Below are 18,119 nucleotides of genomic sequence, written 5' to 3' on the forward strand. Positions count from 1 at the left end.
AATACCTGCTTAAAGGTTATTTTCAAAGGGTATTTTTAAACAAGCAGACTGGCCTCATCTGAACACATTTCTTAATTTATTGAATATGACTGCAGGTTCCAACAGCCTCCACAGTCACCAGATCTCACTCCAACTGGGTTGCTTGCACTTGCTCGGAAATAAAAGATATAGTTCAACAGTCTTGTATAAAAAGCCCATTGTCTCACATTTTTTATTTAGCATATAAAAGACCCTTATTCCCTCAGTATGCTGTCAACATTAACATCTTAATGTAACAAACAGCAGGGTCAGTCTCCACCAGACAGGTGCAAAACCACCTTCAGCAGGCGGACATTTAGCGCTGGGGCTAATAGAGACAGCATGCAGTTGACAAGCAATTCAGTCCTGCAGGGCGAGAGGCCAAAATCCTCGAGTTCCCTCCCTGTTTGAGAAAAGATCAAATGCTCCGTGCAACAGCTGTGGAGCTACAGGCTCTTCCTATTCAGCTGCCACTAGATGGAAACAATAGCCTCCTCCAGCACAGTCAGTGTTGCATCCATTATTGCTTTCTGCACAAAGTTGTGTCTCTTCATTAAATCATCCCGGTCCAGGCTAGATGTTTGCTTGTGTTTGTGTGTTTGATTTCAGGCTGTCTGTTCCTCGTCATGTTCGCCTTAAAGCGCTCTCTTCCTTCCAACTTTGAGTCTTTCACGTAAAATAGGCGGTGAGATTTCTGCCAGCTGCAAGACAGCTCTGGTTTTAGAGGATCTGACCTGTGAGGCTCAATAAAGTTTCACATTTTGTTTCTTGAAAACATTAGCAGAACTCGTAGTTTGGAGTCAGCGACAGTAAGACATCCCTGGGACTATCGTCTTACAGGTGGAATGAGTTATTCCCTATAACCACAACGGAGAAAAATAAACTCTAACTGAGGGCAGCAGAGGCAGGTAGTGACAGGTTTCTCATAAGTAATGGATAGATTTTACTTCATCTTCTTTAATATCCTCATATAATAAAGACAAGGAATCCTTGTAGCAACATCCAGTGGATTTTATTAAAGTGACCTAATGCGTGGATATTTTTGGCTTTTTTATTCAGAAGCTGCCTCCGTCCTAGATTATTTCAAAAACTTTTCTTTGCAAGAGTTTTTCCATTTTATGTCACTATTACCACAGAGGACAAGGTTTAACTCTTAACTGATGGATTTAAAAGTTCATTCATTTTTATTAGTTATTTATATTAGGACTGCATGGTGGGGGAGTTGTTTTCACTGCTGATTTGATGCAAGAAAGTTGTGGGTTTGAATCCCAACCTGGGGTCTTTATGGATGGTTTTATTTAGCAATTATGTTCTCCAAACAACTGGCTTTTCTAAATTGTCCCTAGGTGTGAGTGTGAGGCTGTGTCCATGGTTGTTCATCACTGAGACAGACAGTACAAACAACCATGCACACACACTCACACCTAGGGAGAATTTTAGAGATACCAATTAACCTGACAGTCATGCTTTTTTTGGACCGTCGGAGGAAGCTGGAGTACCCAGAGAGAACCACGCATGCACAGAGAGAATATGCAAACTCCATGCAGAAAGCGCAGGCCGGGAATCGAACCCAGGATCTTCTTGCCCAGGATCGTCTTGCTGCAAGGCAACAGTGCTACCAACTGCACCACTGTGCAGCCCCCCTTTTAAGTCAGGTTTAAATAAATATATTAAAAAAACATTAATATACGTCTTACAGTATTTTATGATCTTTAATTTGAAGTCATTCTCATTTCCTATAAGAAAGGCTCATAGGAAATTTTCTGCTCAAACTTCTTGGTTGAACAGAAATCTGTTTGGGATATACATAATTTTCAGATATATTGTCCAAACTAATCAAAATATCACCTCTGTGTTTATTTTACATATTAATTTCATTTATATTCATTCTGTGGTGAAAATAAAACACTTGGGTTACATGGAGGACACTTGAGGGTCAGAGGGAGCCCTTGTGATCATTTTAGCCCTTGGTCCTTTTTATAGTTAATGCGGCCCTGTATAAATGTAAAAATAACTGAGCGCAGGCTGCTCATTCACATATCTACGTGCGCTCTTTCCAAGTCATCCTAGTTAACAGCTTCTAAATGAATGCGAGTTGCATGTTACGGTGTGGAGCACAAAATAATAAACTTGGTCAGATCGGTTAATGGTTGCAGGAGGTATAAAACTGCAGCCTCTTGGAAAGCGTGTGAGTGAACTATTCGCGGAAGAAATGTCAGAGGTATTTGACCATCCTCCAGCATCTGTCTGATAATTTTCCTTGTGTGGTGCTGGGGTTGAAATGTGAGCGTCACGGCGCTCACTCCTCCTCCTCCTCCTCTGTGTCTCTGCTCTGGGAGTGAAGTCCCTCTGAGCGGCTCTCAAACTTCAGTGTGGAGCCTGAAAGCGGAGGAAGAGGAGCCTCTGGAGCCGATAAAAAGCGAGACGAACAGCCGACCTCCCGTCTGGTTTCTCCCGGTCGAACCGAGGATTAACTCCCCGCATTTTATTCTTCTGGTTTCCGCTCAGCTGATTACCGAAGTTTCCCGGCTGTCACGTTGTGGTTACGGACCTGTTTCTCAGCTTTCTCTTGGATTAATCTGGTTTATTTACGGACTTCGTGGTCCAGCGTTAAGAGACTCTGTGTGCTGCAGTATCCCCCCCTTTTTCTTTCTTTTTCGGAGGGATTTTTTCCAGTTGTATGTGGAAATAAGGGGGACCACTCCGTCTCTCTTTGACATTTTCATGCGTATTCCTAAAGGACACAGACTTGTTATTTTTCCTAGTTGAAAATAATCAGCATGGATTGTTGTCCGCTGCAGGTGGTGCTTTCCTTATGTCTGCTGGTGACCTCCAGCTCCAGCTTTGAGATTGGCTCGTACGACCTGGACCGGGACAGACCGGCTAAGTGCGAGCCCATCGTGATCCCCATGTGCCAGGGGATCGGCTACAACCTCACCCGGATGCCCAACTTCATGCAGCACGACGACCAGGAGGAGGCTGCCATCAAGCTGCTGGAGTTCGCCCCCCTGGTGAAATACGGCTGTGACGTGCACCTCCGCTTCTTCCTCTGCTCCCTCTACGCCCCCATGTGCACCGACAAAGTGTCGACCTCCATCCCTGCCTGCAGGCCCATGTGCGAGCAGGCCAGGGAGAAGTGTGCCCCCATCATGAAGCAGTTCAGCTACACCTGGCCCGACTCGCTCAACTGCTCCAAGCTGCCCACCAGGAATGACCCCAACGCCCTGTGCATGGAGGCCCCCGAGAACGAAACCAGGACGGAGGGTAAGAAGGGTGAGGGGATGCTCCCGGTGCCCCACAGGCCACGGCAGCCGGGTGCCAGCGGGGCCCGCTCTCCGGGCGCTGTGGGCTCCTGCGAAAACCCAGATAAGTTCCAGTTCGTGGACAAGAGCCAGTCCTGCGCCCCGCGCTGCTCGCCGGCCGTGGACGTCTACTGGTCCAGGCAGGACAAGGACTTCGCCTTCATCTGGGTGACCGTGTGGTCCATCCTGTGTTTTGTGTCCACCGCGTTCACTGTACTGACCTTCCTCCTTGAGCCCCACCGCTTCCAGTACCCCGAGAGGCCCATCATATTCCTCTCCATGTGTTACAACGTCTACTCCGTGGCCTTCATCATCCGTTCAGTGGCGGGCCCGGAGAACATCGCCTGCGACCGGGAGAACGGGGAGCTGTACATCATCCAGGAGGGGCTGGAGTCAACTGGGTGCACCATAGTCTTCCTCATCCTCTACTACTTTGGGATGGCATCTTCGATCTGGTGGGTCATCCTCACCCTCACCTGGTTCCTGGCTGCGGGGAAGAAGTGGGGTCACGAGGCCATTGAAGCCCACAGCAACTACTTCCACATGGCCGCCTGGGGCATCCCCGCTCTCAAGACTATCATCATCCTCACCATGAGGAAGGTGGCCGGAGACGAGCTGACGGGGCTGTGCTACGTGGGCAGCATGGACTCGGGGGCGCTCACTGGCTTCGTCCTCATCCCGCTGTCATGCTACCTGATCATCGGCACTTCCTTCATCCTCACGGGCTTCGTCGCCCTCTTCCACATCCGCAAGGTCATGAAGACGGAGGGCACCAACACGGAGAAGCTGGAGAAGCTCATGGTGAAGATCGGCATCTACTCCATCCTTTACACGGTGCCGGCCACATGCGTCATCGTCTGCTACTTCTACGAGCGGCTCAACATGGACTACTGGAAGCTGAGGGGCCTGCAGACGAAGTGCGGCTCCTTCGGGGGCCCCGCCGGCGACTGCTCGCTGCAGACGTCCGTGCCCACGGTGGCCGTGTTCATGCTGAAGATCTTCATGTCACTGGTGGTGGGGATCACCAGTGGGGTGTGGGTGTGGAGCTCCAAGACCCTGCAGACCTGGCAGGGCCTGTGCAGCAGGAAGCTGGCGGACAGGACTAGTGGGAGGAAGCCCTGCGGCGGCGTGAACTGCGGCAGCACGCACTGCCACTATAAATCCCCTGCTGTGGTTCTGCACATGGCCAAGACTGACCCACACTCAGACAGCCCCACACATGTCTGACAGGAAAACACTCACACACACATCATGCGCCCTGCTTGAGGAGCTGCTTAAGGACTTGAGCTGAATTGTTGGGTACTTCTCTGCTGCTGCTGCTGCTGCTGCTGAAGGGCACACAGGTATCTATGAACAGTATTCAATCAATACATAAAGGGAAATGTTCGGTATTGTTCCCCCGTATTTTCTTGTTCATGCTGTTCTCCAGTTTTGCAAAGCAAAAATATATCAATGTGTATGCTTATACTGTTTAAATGGGAGGATGTTGGGAAATATTTGTGTATTTTCCTCTCTTGAGTGTCATGGTTATCTGTATAAATCTGTAAAAAATGGTTTATTTATTGTAAATATATTTAATTTAAAAGCCCAACTTGGCTCTCACAGGAGTTGTTTAGTTACATGCCTCAAAAGGTAAGGGAAATTAAGTGCCTTTTATAAGAAAATTTGGCTTTTTTGCAGGGGGAACAGGGGAGAGGTTAATAAATCTGTGGAGTTCATGTAAAACTGTCTTGCGTCCCAGTGGTTATTTGAGCGTCTTAAGGATTTCAATGCAAACACATCATCATCTTTTTTGTGTGCTATCTGTCTCCGATATTTAGACTGGTATTTATTTATTTTTGAACCGGTGGGGCTCTCGGCGCCTGTGTTTGTCTTCCCAGCGCTTCCCAGAGGCATCCTCGTCAGTGATCCTCAAAGAGAATCGCTGATGAATGGAGTGACAAACCGTGGCAGGCATTAACGTTTGCGTCATCGGCTTTAAAAAATGCAGCAGCATTTCGAGGAGGAATATATTAAATTAATGGCTGTTTTAATCCTTTTCCTCGGAGTCGGTGTTGTTGCCCCCGCTCCCTCTCTCTGCTCCATTTGATCGTCGTTCAAAACACTCGGCACTTTGATCTGAGAGCACAAATCTAAAGTGGATTTCAGACTTATTGCATGGTTTCACCGACAGATTTGAGTTTAGCACAGCCACTCAACGCTGGAGCAGCTCATTGAACTGATGGACTATTAGCTGAGCATTCAGGTTCAATGCCGGCTGGCGGCTGCAGGAATATCTGACATGGATTGGTGGAATTCCACTTTCACAAAACATTTTGTTCAGTGAGAACAATTCACCTTTATGCCTGCAGAAATTACCACAAGGTATAAATAATGACTTATTCAGAGAAGAAGAATGTCAAACATTATTTTCATTAAATAAGAGCTGCGAGTGGGTTCCTGCCACTAGCTTTTCTGTCGTAAACTCAGTTTTTATAAACCATGAGAGCCACCATGTCCTCAGATGGTCCATAAAAGAGGGAAAATAAATAGATTTTACATTAGGAGGCTGCGTCGCTGCAGTGCCAACACAAATTGCAACCTCACACACCAGGTTGTTTTATTGCACAGCACTGTGGAAATAAGTGTTTTTGACAGCAATGGGGTTGATTGTTTATTACGCCGGCCCACGATTGCTTTGTCGCCGCCCCCCAGAAGCAGCAACATCGTGGCAGTCGTCTTGGAAAATAGCTGCACCGTGACCAGGAGCTTGTTTTTGTACCATTAACAGTTTGTCAGTGGGGGGTGAAGCAGGCGTGTGCTCGCCGACATCTGCAGAGTTTAAAAGTTGTTTGCTTTTCATTTTTTCCACGTTACCATTTCATTTTTGAGAATAAGAACTCCCAAAACCTGTTGAGCGGACATTCAGAAAGCACAGAGCTGACGCAAATATGTTGTCACCATTGCTTGAAGTATTACTAAAACATTTTTTGATTAAAGCAAAAATCCGGTTGTTGTTTTCTAGTTACTGCTAGCGACTAGAAAACAATTAATATGAAACCCTAATTGCTTTTTGTGAGTCACAGTAGAAGTTTAATGCCAAAAAAAAAACATGTTAGTCATTTGTTTAATCTTTAGCAGTGAGTTGAAATTTAATGGTTCGCCCCTGACTGTGTGAAAGTTTGATCTCAAAGGTTACTAAAGACTTAAGCTGTCAAATAAAGCGAGCAAAGGATAAAGTGCAAATTTTCTGTCTGAAAAATAGCTGAACAGCAGTGCAACCAGGATGAAAACAAACAGAATTTCACTCTACTCAACATTTTGAAAAAAATCCAGCTGAGGGCCTCAGAGTGTTGTTAGTGAATATTAGTGGACAAACAGGATCATGAAGTCCAAGGAACACAGCAGGCAGGTCAGGGTTACGGCTGTAGAGAAGCTGAAAGCAGCTTCTCTACAGAAGCGGTGGATTGACGGTTCAATCCACCGTCATTTATGTCTACTACAGATCTGGCCTTTTGGGTAGAGTGGCAAGAAGAAATCCATTTCTGCAGGATAGTCTGTTTGCTATAAGTTTGGAAGTGGACCAATAAAAAGTAAACCAAATGCCAAACACTATTTCTGGGGTGAGGGGAGGGGGCAGGTTAATAGAAAGCTGGTCACAGTTGGTGAGATAATCAAAGAGCAAACTTAGAAAGAAAAAAAAAACTTTTAGAGGATGTAAAGTTCAGGTCAAAAACTTATCCTCTCCATTCGACCTGACTGAGCTTTTGCTATTTTGCAAACATTACAGCTGTACAGCAGCTAAAGAAAGATTTTTGCTGCATTCACTCAAATGATCTGAGTACAAGTTCACGTCACATGTTTCAGAAACATTTTGTAACGGGACCAAATACTTCTGCAAAGCAACTGCACTTACTTTTCACCAGTGGATGCTTTATGTTTCAGTAGTAAATCAATCACATTTCTAGCCAGCTGAGTTAACCTGAATTACTTATTCCAGATCCTTGGACAGAACAAGATATGGGCAACTACCAACAGCCCCCTTCCCCTTTTATTTTTCTGTTTTCATTACTCGGGCTTTGTAGACGTCGTCCACAGCTTGGCAGGAGTACGCTCCAAGTCCTGGACTCTGACACTGGATCACATTTAACTATTAAAAAGGGGCTGTTTTGATTGGAGTCTGCACGCTCGCAGCCATGAGCCTCGGCTGGCCGGGTTTTCAGCGACATTTTCCAGTTCATGGACGCCTCCTGAATGGGAAGTGGTGGTATGGGGGTGAGGGTGAGGGGGGTCCATGCTTCCTCTACTAGTTTACACTTCAGTGGCGTGACCCAGGGAGGCAGAGCACTTGCTGTGTGAGACAAACCGGCTCTCCCCACCTGTGCCGAGCTGATTAGATAGCGAGGAGGTAGCAGAGGGGAAGTTTGCATGTTTTAGTTTGAACTTTTTCCCCTCCCTCAGCAGTTCTTGTTTGATTTTCAGTGTTTCTTCCAGGTATTGCTGAATATGAATTAGAACTTGCTTGTTATTGCAGCAAAGGGATCTATTTTTTTCTTTTTACTTTTCTCCTCCTCACATTTGAATTCTATCGCTGCATTTCCAGGTCACCGGCTGCTATTTTTAGCTCCTTTCATTCACAGAGGAAAGGAATCACAGAGCGCAGAGCTTCAGATAGAAGAAGCGAAAAAGAAAAGTTCAGACCAAAATCAGAGTTTGTTTGAACTGTGGTTTTTTTGGCGCCAGAAATGCGCCTGCCGGGAACACCTTCCCCTTCCCAACACACACACACACACACACACACACACCTGGGGTCAGTAGTACACGGGCATACACAACCAATGAGCACTGAACTTGTTTTACAGAAGACCTCACCCCACCTCCAGTAAAGTCCAATTTCAGGAGTAAGTAAGCTCAGTCTTGCTCGAGAGGTTTAGCTTGGCTGAGTTTCCGAGCTGTTTTTCTTCTCCTCTGGCTCAGGAGGTTAAATAGTGTCAGAGTCACTGAGCAGCAACTTTGTCTGGGCCAAAAGGCATTCTGCTCCCAGAAAAGGCAACACTTTCCCTTCAGGGTTTCTACAGAAAATTCTAATTGTGTCGGAGCATTTATTGAATCCCAAGCTGTGTGGAACAGGCGCGTTTACGCAGAATTTGCTAAGTTTATTTCTGATAGGAAAAGGGGGGGGGGAAAAAGGCGTGAAAACACCTCAGCGCTTATCCTGCTGCTGACACCATGTTTTTGTCTGCTGAGGAGAAGTCCCTCCATCTGGTCACGGGTCTGATTAAAGGCGATCATTATGGCATCAATGCGCCTCCCTCGTATACTTAAACCCCTGCCCACCCCTGAGGGTAAAAAAAGGGGAAAATAAAGCATCCTTCATTACCCTTCCCTCCTTTCTATAGTCCCTTACCCCCACCCTTGAGCACTATCCCTTTCCTGGGCTGTTTTGATGTGTAAATGAGCGCATTGAAAACCTGCAGGCCCCCAAAGAGATGCTTTCCATGAAAATGCGCCAGTCAGAGAGCAGCAGAGTTCACACAGCTCGCCACTCCTCACAAGCAGACTCTAATCAGGCGGCCAGCACGCCATTGTCATCTCTCCTGTCAGGGCAAGACGTACACGCACACATTCACGCGCACACACTGTATGTATTCTAACTCATGTCATTATGCAGACATTGTCATTTACACAATGACCCGAGAGGGGAATCTGTTCCCAGTACAAAGCCACACTGATAATTTTGGTTTGCAGCAACTTTGTTACGGATGCAGAGATAAATTGTAAAGGTAAAAAGATAAGATGTAAAAACTGAAATAACTCTGCAGCAATCATCAAGCCGATGAAATCAAAGCAGGTTAGATAAAAAGTCTGCTTTGGCGCTCGCAGGAGTGTTCGGCGCCTTGTAGCTCCTGGAACACAGCAAATGAAATTATCAAAGGTGTTTTCATGGTAGTACTCAAATGTTGCTCTCTCAAACAAACTCCAGATATTACCAGGACAGTTTCTGAAAATTGTTGCACATTTTGCCCCCAAACTTTACGTTATGAGCAATAATACACAACAAGTTACAATATTGTTTAATTCACTTTAAACTATAAGACTCATTTATTAATATATGTGACCTGGGCTTCCCTAAACACCAGAGCAGAGATGTACTGTATAGTGCATGTGATGTACAGTACCTAGGCCTACTTTTCACTAGGCCAATATTTCTGTGTTAACATTTATTGTATCTTGTGTAATATTATTATTTTCTAAGAAACTGAATTTCGCATTTTCATTGCCTGTAAAACGTAATTATCAGGTTAACTGAAATATTACTCCCTATGCAACGAATCCATATGAGGTTCACTTGCTACAATGAATTACTGAAATGCATTAAATTTAACCCAAATCATTCACTGATGTTAAAGACAATGTTCCTTCTTGAGGGGTTTTTTTACCACAGAAAATGAAAATAGACAAGATGAGTTGGAATGAAGAAAAGTGTTAAAAAAGCAACATTTTTTTTATTATTCTGTGTACTTATACCCCTACCATATGTTGAAAGTGATGTAATGTCAGCAACTGATTAATCACATCTGCCAGCTGATTTGCTAGAGGGAGGTTAGAAACTGAAGGTTAAAAATATACAAGATTACAGTGTTTGAGATTTACATGGAACCATTTTGAAACACAAACACAACCTTATTTTACTTGTAGGTGCATATGCTCTCTCTATATTTGCAGTGGCAAATACACTGCCTGGCCCAAAAAAAAAGTCGCCACCAAAAAATGGTCACACTCTCTAATTTTTTGTTGGACCGCCTTTAGCTTTGGTTACAGCCCGCATTCGCTGTGGCATTGTTTCAATAAGCTTCTGCAGTGTCACAAGATTTATTTCCATCCAGTGTTGCATTAATCTTTCACCAAGATCTTGTATTGATGATGGGAGAGTCTGACCACTGCGCAAAGCCTTCTCCAGCACATCCCAAAGATTCTCAATGGGGTTAAGGTCTGGACTCTGTGGTGGCCAATCCATGTGTGAAAAAGATGTCTAATGCTCCCTGAACCACTCTTTCACAATGTGAGTCCGATGAATCCTGGCATTGTCATCTTGGAATATGCCCGTTCCATTTGGGAAGACAAAATCCATTGATGGAATAACCTGGTCATTCAGTATATTCAGGTAGTCAGCTGACCTCATTCTTTGGGCACACAATGTTGCTGAACCTAGACCTGACCAACTGCAGCAACCCCAGATCATAGCACTGCCCCCACAGGCTTGCACAGTAGGCACTAGGCATGATGGGTGCATCACTTCTCCTGCCTTTCTTCTTACCCTGATGTGCCCATCACTCTGGAACAGGGTAAATCTGGACTCATCAGACCACATGACCCTCTTCCATTCCTCCAGAGTCCAATCTTTATGCTCCCTAGCAAACTGAAGCCTTTTTTTCTGGTTAGCCTTACTGATTAGAGGTTTTCTTACGGCTACACAACTGTTCAATCCCAACCCCTTGAGTTCCCTTCGCATTGTGCGTGTGGAAATGCATTTGCGTTCACAATTAAACATACTCCTGAGTTCTGCTGTTGTTTTTCTTTGATTTGATTTGACCAAACGTTCAAGTAATCGCCGATCACGATCATTCAGGATTTTTTTCCGACCACATTTCTTCCTGGAAGACGATGGTTCCCCACCATCCTTCCAGTTTTTAATGATGCGTTGGACAGTTCTTAACCCAATTCTAGTAGTTTCTGCAATCTCCTTAGATGTTTTCTCTGCTTGATGCATGCCAATGATTTGACCCTTCTTAAACAGACTAACGTCTTTTCCACGACCACAGGATGTGTCTTTTGCCATGGTTGTTTAAGAAATGAGGAGTTACTCATTGCATCAGCTGGGGTTAAATAACTTGTTGCCAGCTGAAAGATAATCGCCTATGCAGTACTTATCCAATAGGAGGCTTGTACCTATTTGCTTAGTTAAATACAGGTGGCGACTTTTATTTTGGCCAGGCAGTGTAGTTCTTCTTGTCATCCAATAAATGAACATGAGTAGGGGAATGAGGGAATTAGTGAAATAGTTTACTAGAAGCTCTGTTGTCCTGTCTAGAAAAATGCACCACGGGTTGATCTTTTCAGCAGTCGATCATGTGGGTCTTCCTTAAAAAAAAAAGCTGATTATCACACCGATAACAGTTGGTTCCTGGTTGGTCCTGCCATTAGCATATGATTGTTTCAAAGATAAATCCATGCTAGTCTAAGTACACATGGCCAGTACAGTGAAACCCAGATGAGCCAGATTTCAAACCTCAAAAATCTGAGACTTTTACAGATGCAGAATTGATATCAATAATTACTAATCAGTTTTTTTGTTTAAATATCTGAAATATTGCCAAACTGGCCTGTTTTATCCACCCATGCCATTGTTTTTTTTTTTTTAAGCAGTTATGGCGAAACTGGGAACTGCTGCTGCTCAAGTTACTCAACAAGTTGCTAGGTAACCAAAGAAAGAGTGAGTGAGTTGATGCCACCAGCCAAGCTTAGCTGACCGTGAGAGGTTGAGCGGCTAAAATCTTTCCTCTGCCTACATCTCTGGAAAGAAGTTCAGTGAAATGATTGAATATTCTGTTGAAAAAACAAATTCATTTTATTTGTTGACATTGACCATGTGTCTATTGCAATGTATATTGTTATTGATTTATTGCTGCGTCCTACCAGGAACCTGAATAGGCTGATCTGAAGACTGTCTCTGTTGTATGGACTGATAATGGACTGGGAATATGTCCAAGTAGCAGGACAGCATTGTTAAATAGGTTGCATAATATGCGTCCTTTAAAGCTGCAGTATGTGACTCATTTTAAAAAAAAGATACGTTTTTTATGTATTTGTTAAAATTGTCATCGTGTCCTTACAGTCCAGTATAGTACAGATCATTTGTGGGGGAAAAACTGAGCTCCTCTGCCCTCTCCCAGTGCTAACTACAGAAATACACAGCTTGGTCAGAAACAACCAATCAAGGCAGGAGGAGTTTCTTAGCGCTGTCAATCAAGCCTGTGTATGTGATTGGTTGTTTTTGATTGTGAGTGGTGCATTTCTTCAGAGGATAATAGTAGCAGGTGGATGAGATCAGTCTTTTCACAGAATATCTTTCTCAAATCATACTGCCACGACAATCTGGCTGTTTTAACAAATACGTAAAAGACATACTGCAGCTTTAAGCACCAAGACTGAATGATATTATACAAAGCTTATGATGTTAAATGTATTAGAAAATGTGTGTTTGCCTGAATGTTATGAAACTCTTACAAGCACCTCTAGAACAACAAAGGTAAATGCACAGAAATAATGTATTGTTCTCTTGAAAAGCTCTCTACTGGAAATATGCATTGGTAGGATATTTCACTTTTAGAGTATGCAGGAGATGAAAACAGATTTGACTGCAAAATCGACAACCTGTCTTGTAGCAGAAGCTCTGTAAACAGATTCAGTCATCAGATGTGCACTTTTAAGTCTCACCTGGAGGATTTAAAAGAACTATTTATGGAACCCTGCAGGACTGAGGTCAGCGCGTTGAAATGACTACTCTCCAGCACAATGATAGCTATTAATTTTTCAGCCAATAGATTTTAATCTTCCAGAGGATTTATTGTTACGCAAACCATGTCAAAAATTAAACTGATTAAATCTATCAAGATCAAGATCAAGGTTTGATTTTTCTCCCTTATTTACTCTCTTATTCCTGTTTTGTTTTTCTTTATTCCTGTGCTTTGATCAATAACGAGACGACAGAGCAGTAAAGCTTCCTCGTCTGTCTGTACTGATTCCTGAGCTCTGTCTGCCTGTGGCTGACGCAGAGATGAATCGGTGAACAGAAGGAGGTTCCACCGCTCGCCTGCGCTCTCTGAAGCCAACAGTGCTGCTGTGATCACTGTTAATCTCCTTTGCCACTCTGTTGCCACCTCCTCAGATACACTCATCCCATTTCCAGTAGTAATCACAGCCTCTTTCTCTCTTCCATGCTAATTAGCCTCCGTCAGGATCTCAGAAGTCACCCTTTACGGTCCTGCGGTAAGTGAGATCCCTCTTTGAGCAAAAGGTCAGCCATGGCAAGCATTTGTTTGAGGGTTAAATCACCACATGGCTTTCATCATGCTGTTATGTTGCACGATCAGAGGCTTGGGATTATATAGGTCAGACGTTGGGGAGTGAGAGCACCCCTTTTGTAGCTGCCAATTTTATTCAGTTGCTAGGCAGCACCCGCTCTAATCTCTTGTACCAAAGAGTGTTTCCCCAGAGAAAAAGAGAGGGAGCAGGAGTTACAAAGGATGGGAAAAAACGTGGGGGAAAAAAAAAGCATCAACAAAGAACACAAGTCCATGAAAGGGGGGTGCTTTTAGAGACAATATAAAGGGAGGGAGTGGAAGTGGGCTGGACAGGGGGGAGGCTGAGCTTGGCCCTGAAACTACCTTTGGCCCTCCTGAACATTTTTAAACCTCTGTAGTTTCATTGGGCCATTCAGTGAATACATAAAAGATCACACAGTTCCATTGGCAGTTCACTGTCAACATCTAAATCTGCTCCCAAATGTTAGCAACAAAAGAATCTTTTGAGAACGGCTGATGAAAGTCGCAGTTTTGGAGGCAAGCTGTCTGACAACAGGTACTGAAACGGATCAGAACCGCATGGATCCGGAGGTCAGCTCTGGGAAGAGTATCTGCTGTCACATTGCCGCTGCTGCAGCACCCCCCATCCTAAACGTACTCATGTCACGCTCCGCCATCAAAGACTCACCCCTCAGCTCTGTGTTCTCAAAAAGGAGGCACATCCCTCATCTCCCACGTACTGATCCTCCCCTCCCACCCCAGCCCCAGGCTCAGAAAGGATCTACTATTCACACTCTTTGATTTGGAGTTTTGAAGTTTGCTCTTGTCTTACCTTTTTCCCTCTTCTTTTTTTTTTCTTGTTTCAAGCCGAATGTTTTGATTCTTAAAGTTTTCAGAGGATGCGGTCTCTGCAAGCCCGGCACTGCAGCTCCGCTGCCTCTGATGCTGTGCTACATTTGTACCAGGGTTTTGAGTCATTTGGTCTTTTTCTAAAGACTGAAAGATGAAAAGAAATTTATTTTGGGAAATGAGCTACTGTACCTTCTTGATTAGCTTTAAAAAAGAAAAGAAAAGAAAACTCTCGTCTCTGAAGACATAAAACAAAGCTACAGCCTAAAGTCAGCAAGTAATTAGCATCATTTGACATCAAGGCAAAAGAACAAATACATTTGGGAGTACTTCAATTTCTTTGTATGGTTTTTAATCCAGAAACAGATTTATTTATTTATTTATTTATATATTTATTTATTTATTTATTTTTGTGATATTGCACCTCCAAGAGAATATCTACTTTTCAGTCAGGGTTTGGATTTATGTTAGCCTTTGGTCATACTGCATCTTTTAGATAACTTTAAACTGTTTATTCAATTCTTTTCTATTAAATTCTAAGTCAGACTGTCCACACATTGTTCATTTAGCTCTAGTATAGTATATTTTCACATTGGCCAAATTTAGTTCCAAGACAAAGTAACCAAGTCCCGTGAAATCCCAGTTGCTTTCCAATCCCTACTTCAAAATCCAAAATGGCTGGCGTCATCATGTATCAAAAGAAGAAATGGCTGCAATAAGAAACGATTTAATAAACAAGTCAAAATCATCAATCAATCTTCTCACAAATACCAGAAAGGCCTTTTTGTTCTTCCTGGTCAGCAGTGGTTTTGACCTTTGAACTCTCCATTGGAAGTAATATTCTCCCAGTCTGGTTATTTTTTAATTAATAATTCTGACCTTTACTGAGGTTACCTTAGTCCCACAGTGCTTTATATTTAGTTCTAGATTAACTTATGACTTTTTGGGTAAGTGCGCTCCTGGAGTAATTTTGGTAGACCGCTCACTCCTGTGCCATGTTTTCTACATACAGTAAGTTGATAATCGCTCTTATTATGGTTCACTGGAGTCCCAACACCTCTAGACTTGTCTTTGTAACTATTTCAAGACAGAAAGATGTCAATGAAATTCTTTCTCATTTGTTATCAAATTACTTTAATTATGGGACATTATGTATTCCCATTGGAAATTCTTCACTTGTAAGAAATCATTAGTTTAAGTGACTATACAGTGTGTTTGAAGTTAATTAACAACTGTGCTGCACATATGAGCCTTTCATTCTTTAACATTAAGGACAGCCAAAGACAGGACTTTGTACAGGAAGACATGTGAAGTACAACAGCTCAGCTCAACAGCAGTTTTTATAAACAGAGTGAGTAAAGTAAGTTTGTCGTCAGTCAAATGTGTTATACAAATTATTCAACTGAATCATCCAGAGTATCCTGACCAACTGAGTCAGCTGAGTAGTGGGTGAGCAAAACCTAAGGCTGCAAGAACCTGCAGAATGACCAGAACCATTTTGTTGTACTCAAGCTTAAACAGCTGCGTGGAAAAAATATACAGTATTGGTTTCAGTGCAGAAGCTTTCCTTATTAGGGGAGAGATTGATCAGGACAGAGAAAAGAGTGAAGAATAGGCAAAAAACATGAGTCTCACCTCCAAAGTGTGGTGTTGGCAGTCTAGTCAGGTGTCCAATTTAGCAAACATCTTGTCTCAGTGTATGCATTCCCTCCAGCTATACACTACTTGGCCACAAAACGTTCTAAAAATTGTAAAATATCAATCATTTGAGTCAAAAGTAAAGTCTTACTAGGACTTTAGTTTTGTCATAAACTAAGTAAAATTATAGCATTGATATTACTAGGACTGTGCTAGTAATATCAGTGCTATAATTTAACTTAAAATTTCCCAGAGCTTCTATTTTTAAAGTATTCATGATTTGTTTTGAATCTTGTAAATTTAGAATTTTTTATGAAACAGTCTATTTTGTCTTAGTCTCTCTCTCTATATATATATACGGTATATATACTGTATATACATATATACTGTATATATATATATATATATATGTGTGTGTGTGTGCGTGTGTGTGTGTGTGTGTGTGTGTGTGTGTATATATGTTTTTTTTACTTACTTTGTCAGATAGTTAATAATGTACATATTGTTAAAACAAGTATTCTTTGCCTTGTGCTATACAACTTTGAATGTTATTTTAACTTTTAGTTTTTTTTCAGTTTTTGTGTATTTAAATAAGCCAAATGCGGGCATAAATCCACAATAGTATGTTTTAATCATGAGACATATATATATATGCATATATGTATATGTATGTATGTATGTATGTATGTATGTATGTATGGATGGATGGATGGATGGATGGATGGATGGATGGATGGATGGATGGATAGATAGATAGATAGATAGATAGATAGATAGATAGATAGATAGATAGATAGATAGATAGATAGATAGATAGATAGATAGATAGATAGATAGATAGATAGATAGATAGATAGATAGATAGATAGATAGATAGATAGATAGATAGATAGATAGATAGATAGATAGATAGATAGATAGATAGATAGATAGATAGATAGATAGATAGATAGATAGATAGATAGATAGATAGATGTACGTGCATTTTTTTTAAGAAACATAAAAGATTCTGTTCAATGATTCTGTTCATTGTTTAATTTTCTGAACTCATTAAGCACCTTGTATTTTCTGGCTATTATGTGCATATATGCACTCAGGATGTCCACGAATATTTGCATTGTGTTGATTAGATGGAAAACCTAACGGGACATTTTGGGGCAGTTCAAACACATTTAGCCAAAAAAACGTTCCTATCATCAATTAAACCCCGTTTTCCGGCCAGTTCTGTTGACTCAGGCTGATCACTGTACATTAGCCAGTCTGTGCAGTAAAGGGAACCAGCTGGGCTCAAAACTCACTCTAACACTAGACCTTTTGTGAGGGTCTGAGCCCCCTAGAAGTAACATAAAAACCTTGTTGTGTGTGTGTGTGTGAAATAGTCTTTGTGCAGAAGCAGACATTGTTCCTATTGTGGCCTGTCAGAGCTGACATGCCAGGTCCAACACGGTGCTGAATAAACTGTGGTTTGTGTACATACTGTAATTGTAGGCTGTGGAAAAGTAGTGAGGCAACAGTCTGTGATGATCTTGGCGGCCAGCGAGGATTTGGCATGCTGAGCAAGAGCTGGAGCAGCGGTGCAACATGCGGCCTTTTCCCTCAGGATAATAGGTGCTTATGAAGCAGCGAGGAAGAAAACCTGTACAGTTCACCCTTCCTGTTCACACCCCATCATGCATGAACTGGCAGGATCCTTGTGTTGTTATGGTCATGAGACATTTCCTGTGTGTTTTGGGGTTGCATCTGGGCTTGTTTACAGCTCAGGGTAGAGCCTCATTAAGTGGAACATAGTGGTAGGCGGATGTCGGAGGGGGGTTCAAGTACCCATTAACAGGCTAGTCTGTAGCCCCAAACCAGAGCCCTACTGAGCCAGGTGCTCAGTCTGTTTCCAAAACACAGAGCGAAACAAGCCTGACTCATTAGAAAAGTGTTCATCATTTATTTAGAACAAAAATCCTTATTTAAAGCGTTGCATAGTTTAGCCATGATGGATCAGTTTAAAGGTTGTTTGTGTTACATCTGCTGAGATTTACTGGAAAAGTCAAATACTTATATTCAAGGTCTCAACGGAGCAGAATTACCTCACTAGCAATCATTTGGTTGCAGTTTGTAATCTTCCCACTAGGTGTCACTGGCTCTTTGATGCAACATCTATAAACATTAATTAAAACAATTGTCTCTTATTTTTACTATAATAAATACCGGATTTGAAGGAAAAAAATGACAAGAGCTAATAAAAGAAGCCAATCTT

The 18,119-nt window shown here is 42.7% G+C and overlaps 1 protein-coding gene across 1 annotated transcript; it reads left to right on the forward strand.

The window, feature by feature from the left end:
• The first annotated feature begins 2,368 nt into the window (after nucleotides 1-2,368).
• On the forward strand, nucleotides 2,369-5,048 carry fzd9 (frizzled class receptor 9). Its single transcript, XM_005815977.2, has one exon. The coding sequence runs from the start codon at nucleotides 2,799-2,801 to the stop codon at nucleotides 4,545-4,547; it is 1,749 nt and encodes a 582-aa protein (XP_005816034.2). The 5' UTR covers nucleotides 2,369-2,798; the 3' UTR covers nucleotides 4,548-5,048.
• The last annotated feature ends 13,071 nt before the right edge of the window (nucleotides 5,049-18,119 follow it).

This window comes from Xiphophorus maculatus, chromosome 18 (assembly GCF_002775205.1).
Source record: "Xiphophorus maculatus strain JP 163 A chromosome 18, X_maculatus-5.0-male, whole genome shotgun sequence".
In the NCBI taxonomy this organism is placed as follows: domain Eukaryota; kingdom Metazoa; phylum Chordata; class Actinopteri; order Cyprinodontiformes; family Poeciliidae; genus Xiphophorus; species Xiphophorus maculatus.

Bases quoted from the DNA above. Each gene is read 5' to 3' on its own strand.
- fzd9 (XM_005815977.2), top strand. From the start codon at position 2,799: ATGGATTGTTGTCCGCTGCAGGTGGTGCTTTCCTTATGTCTGCTGGTG.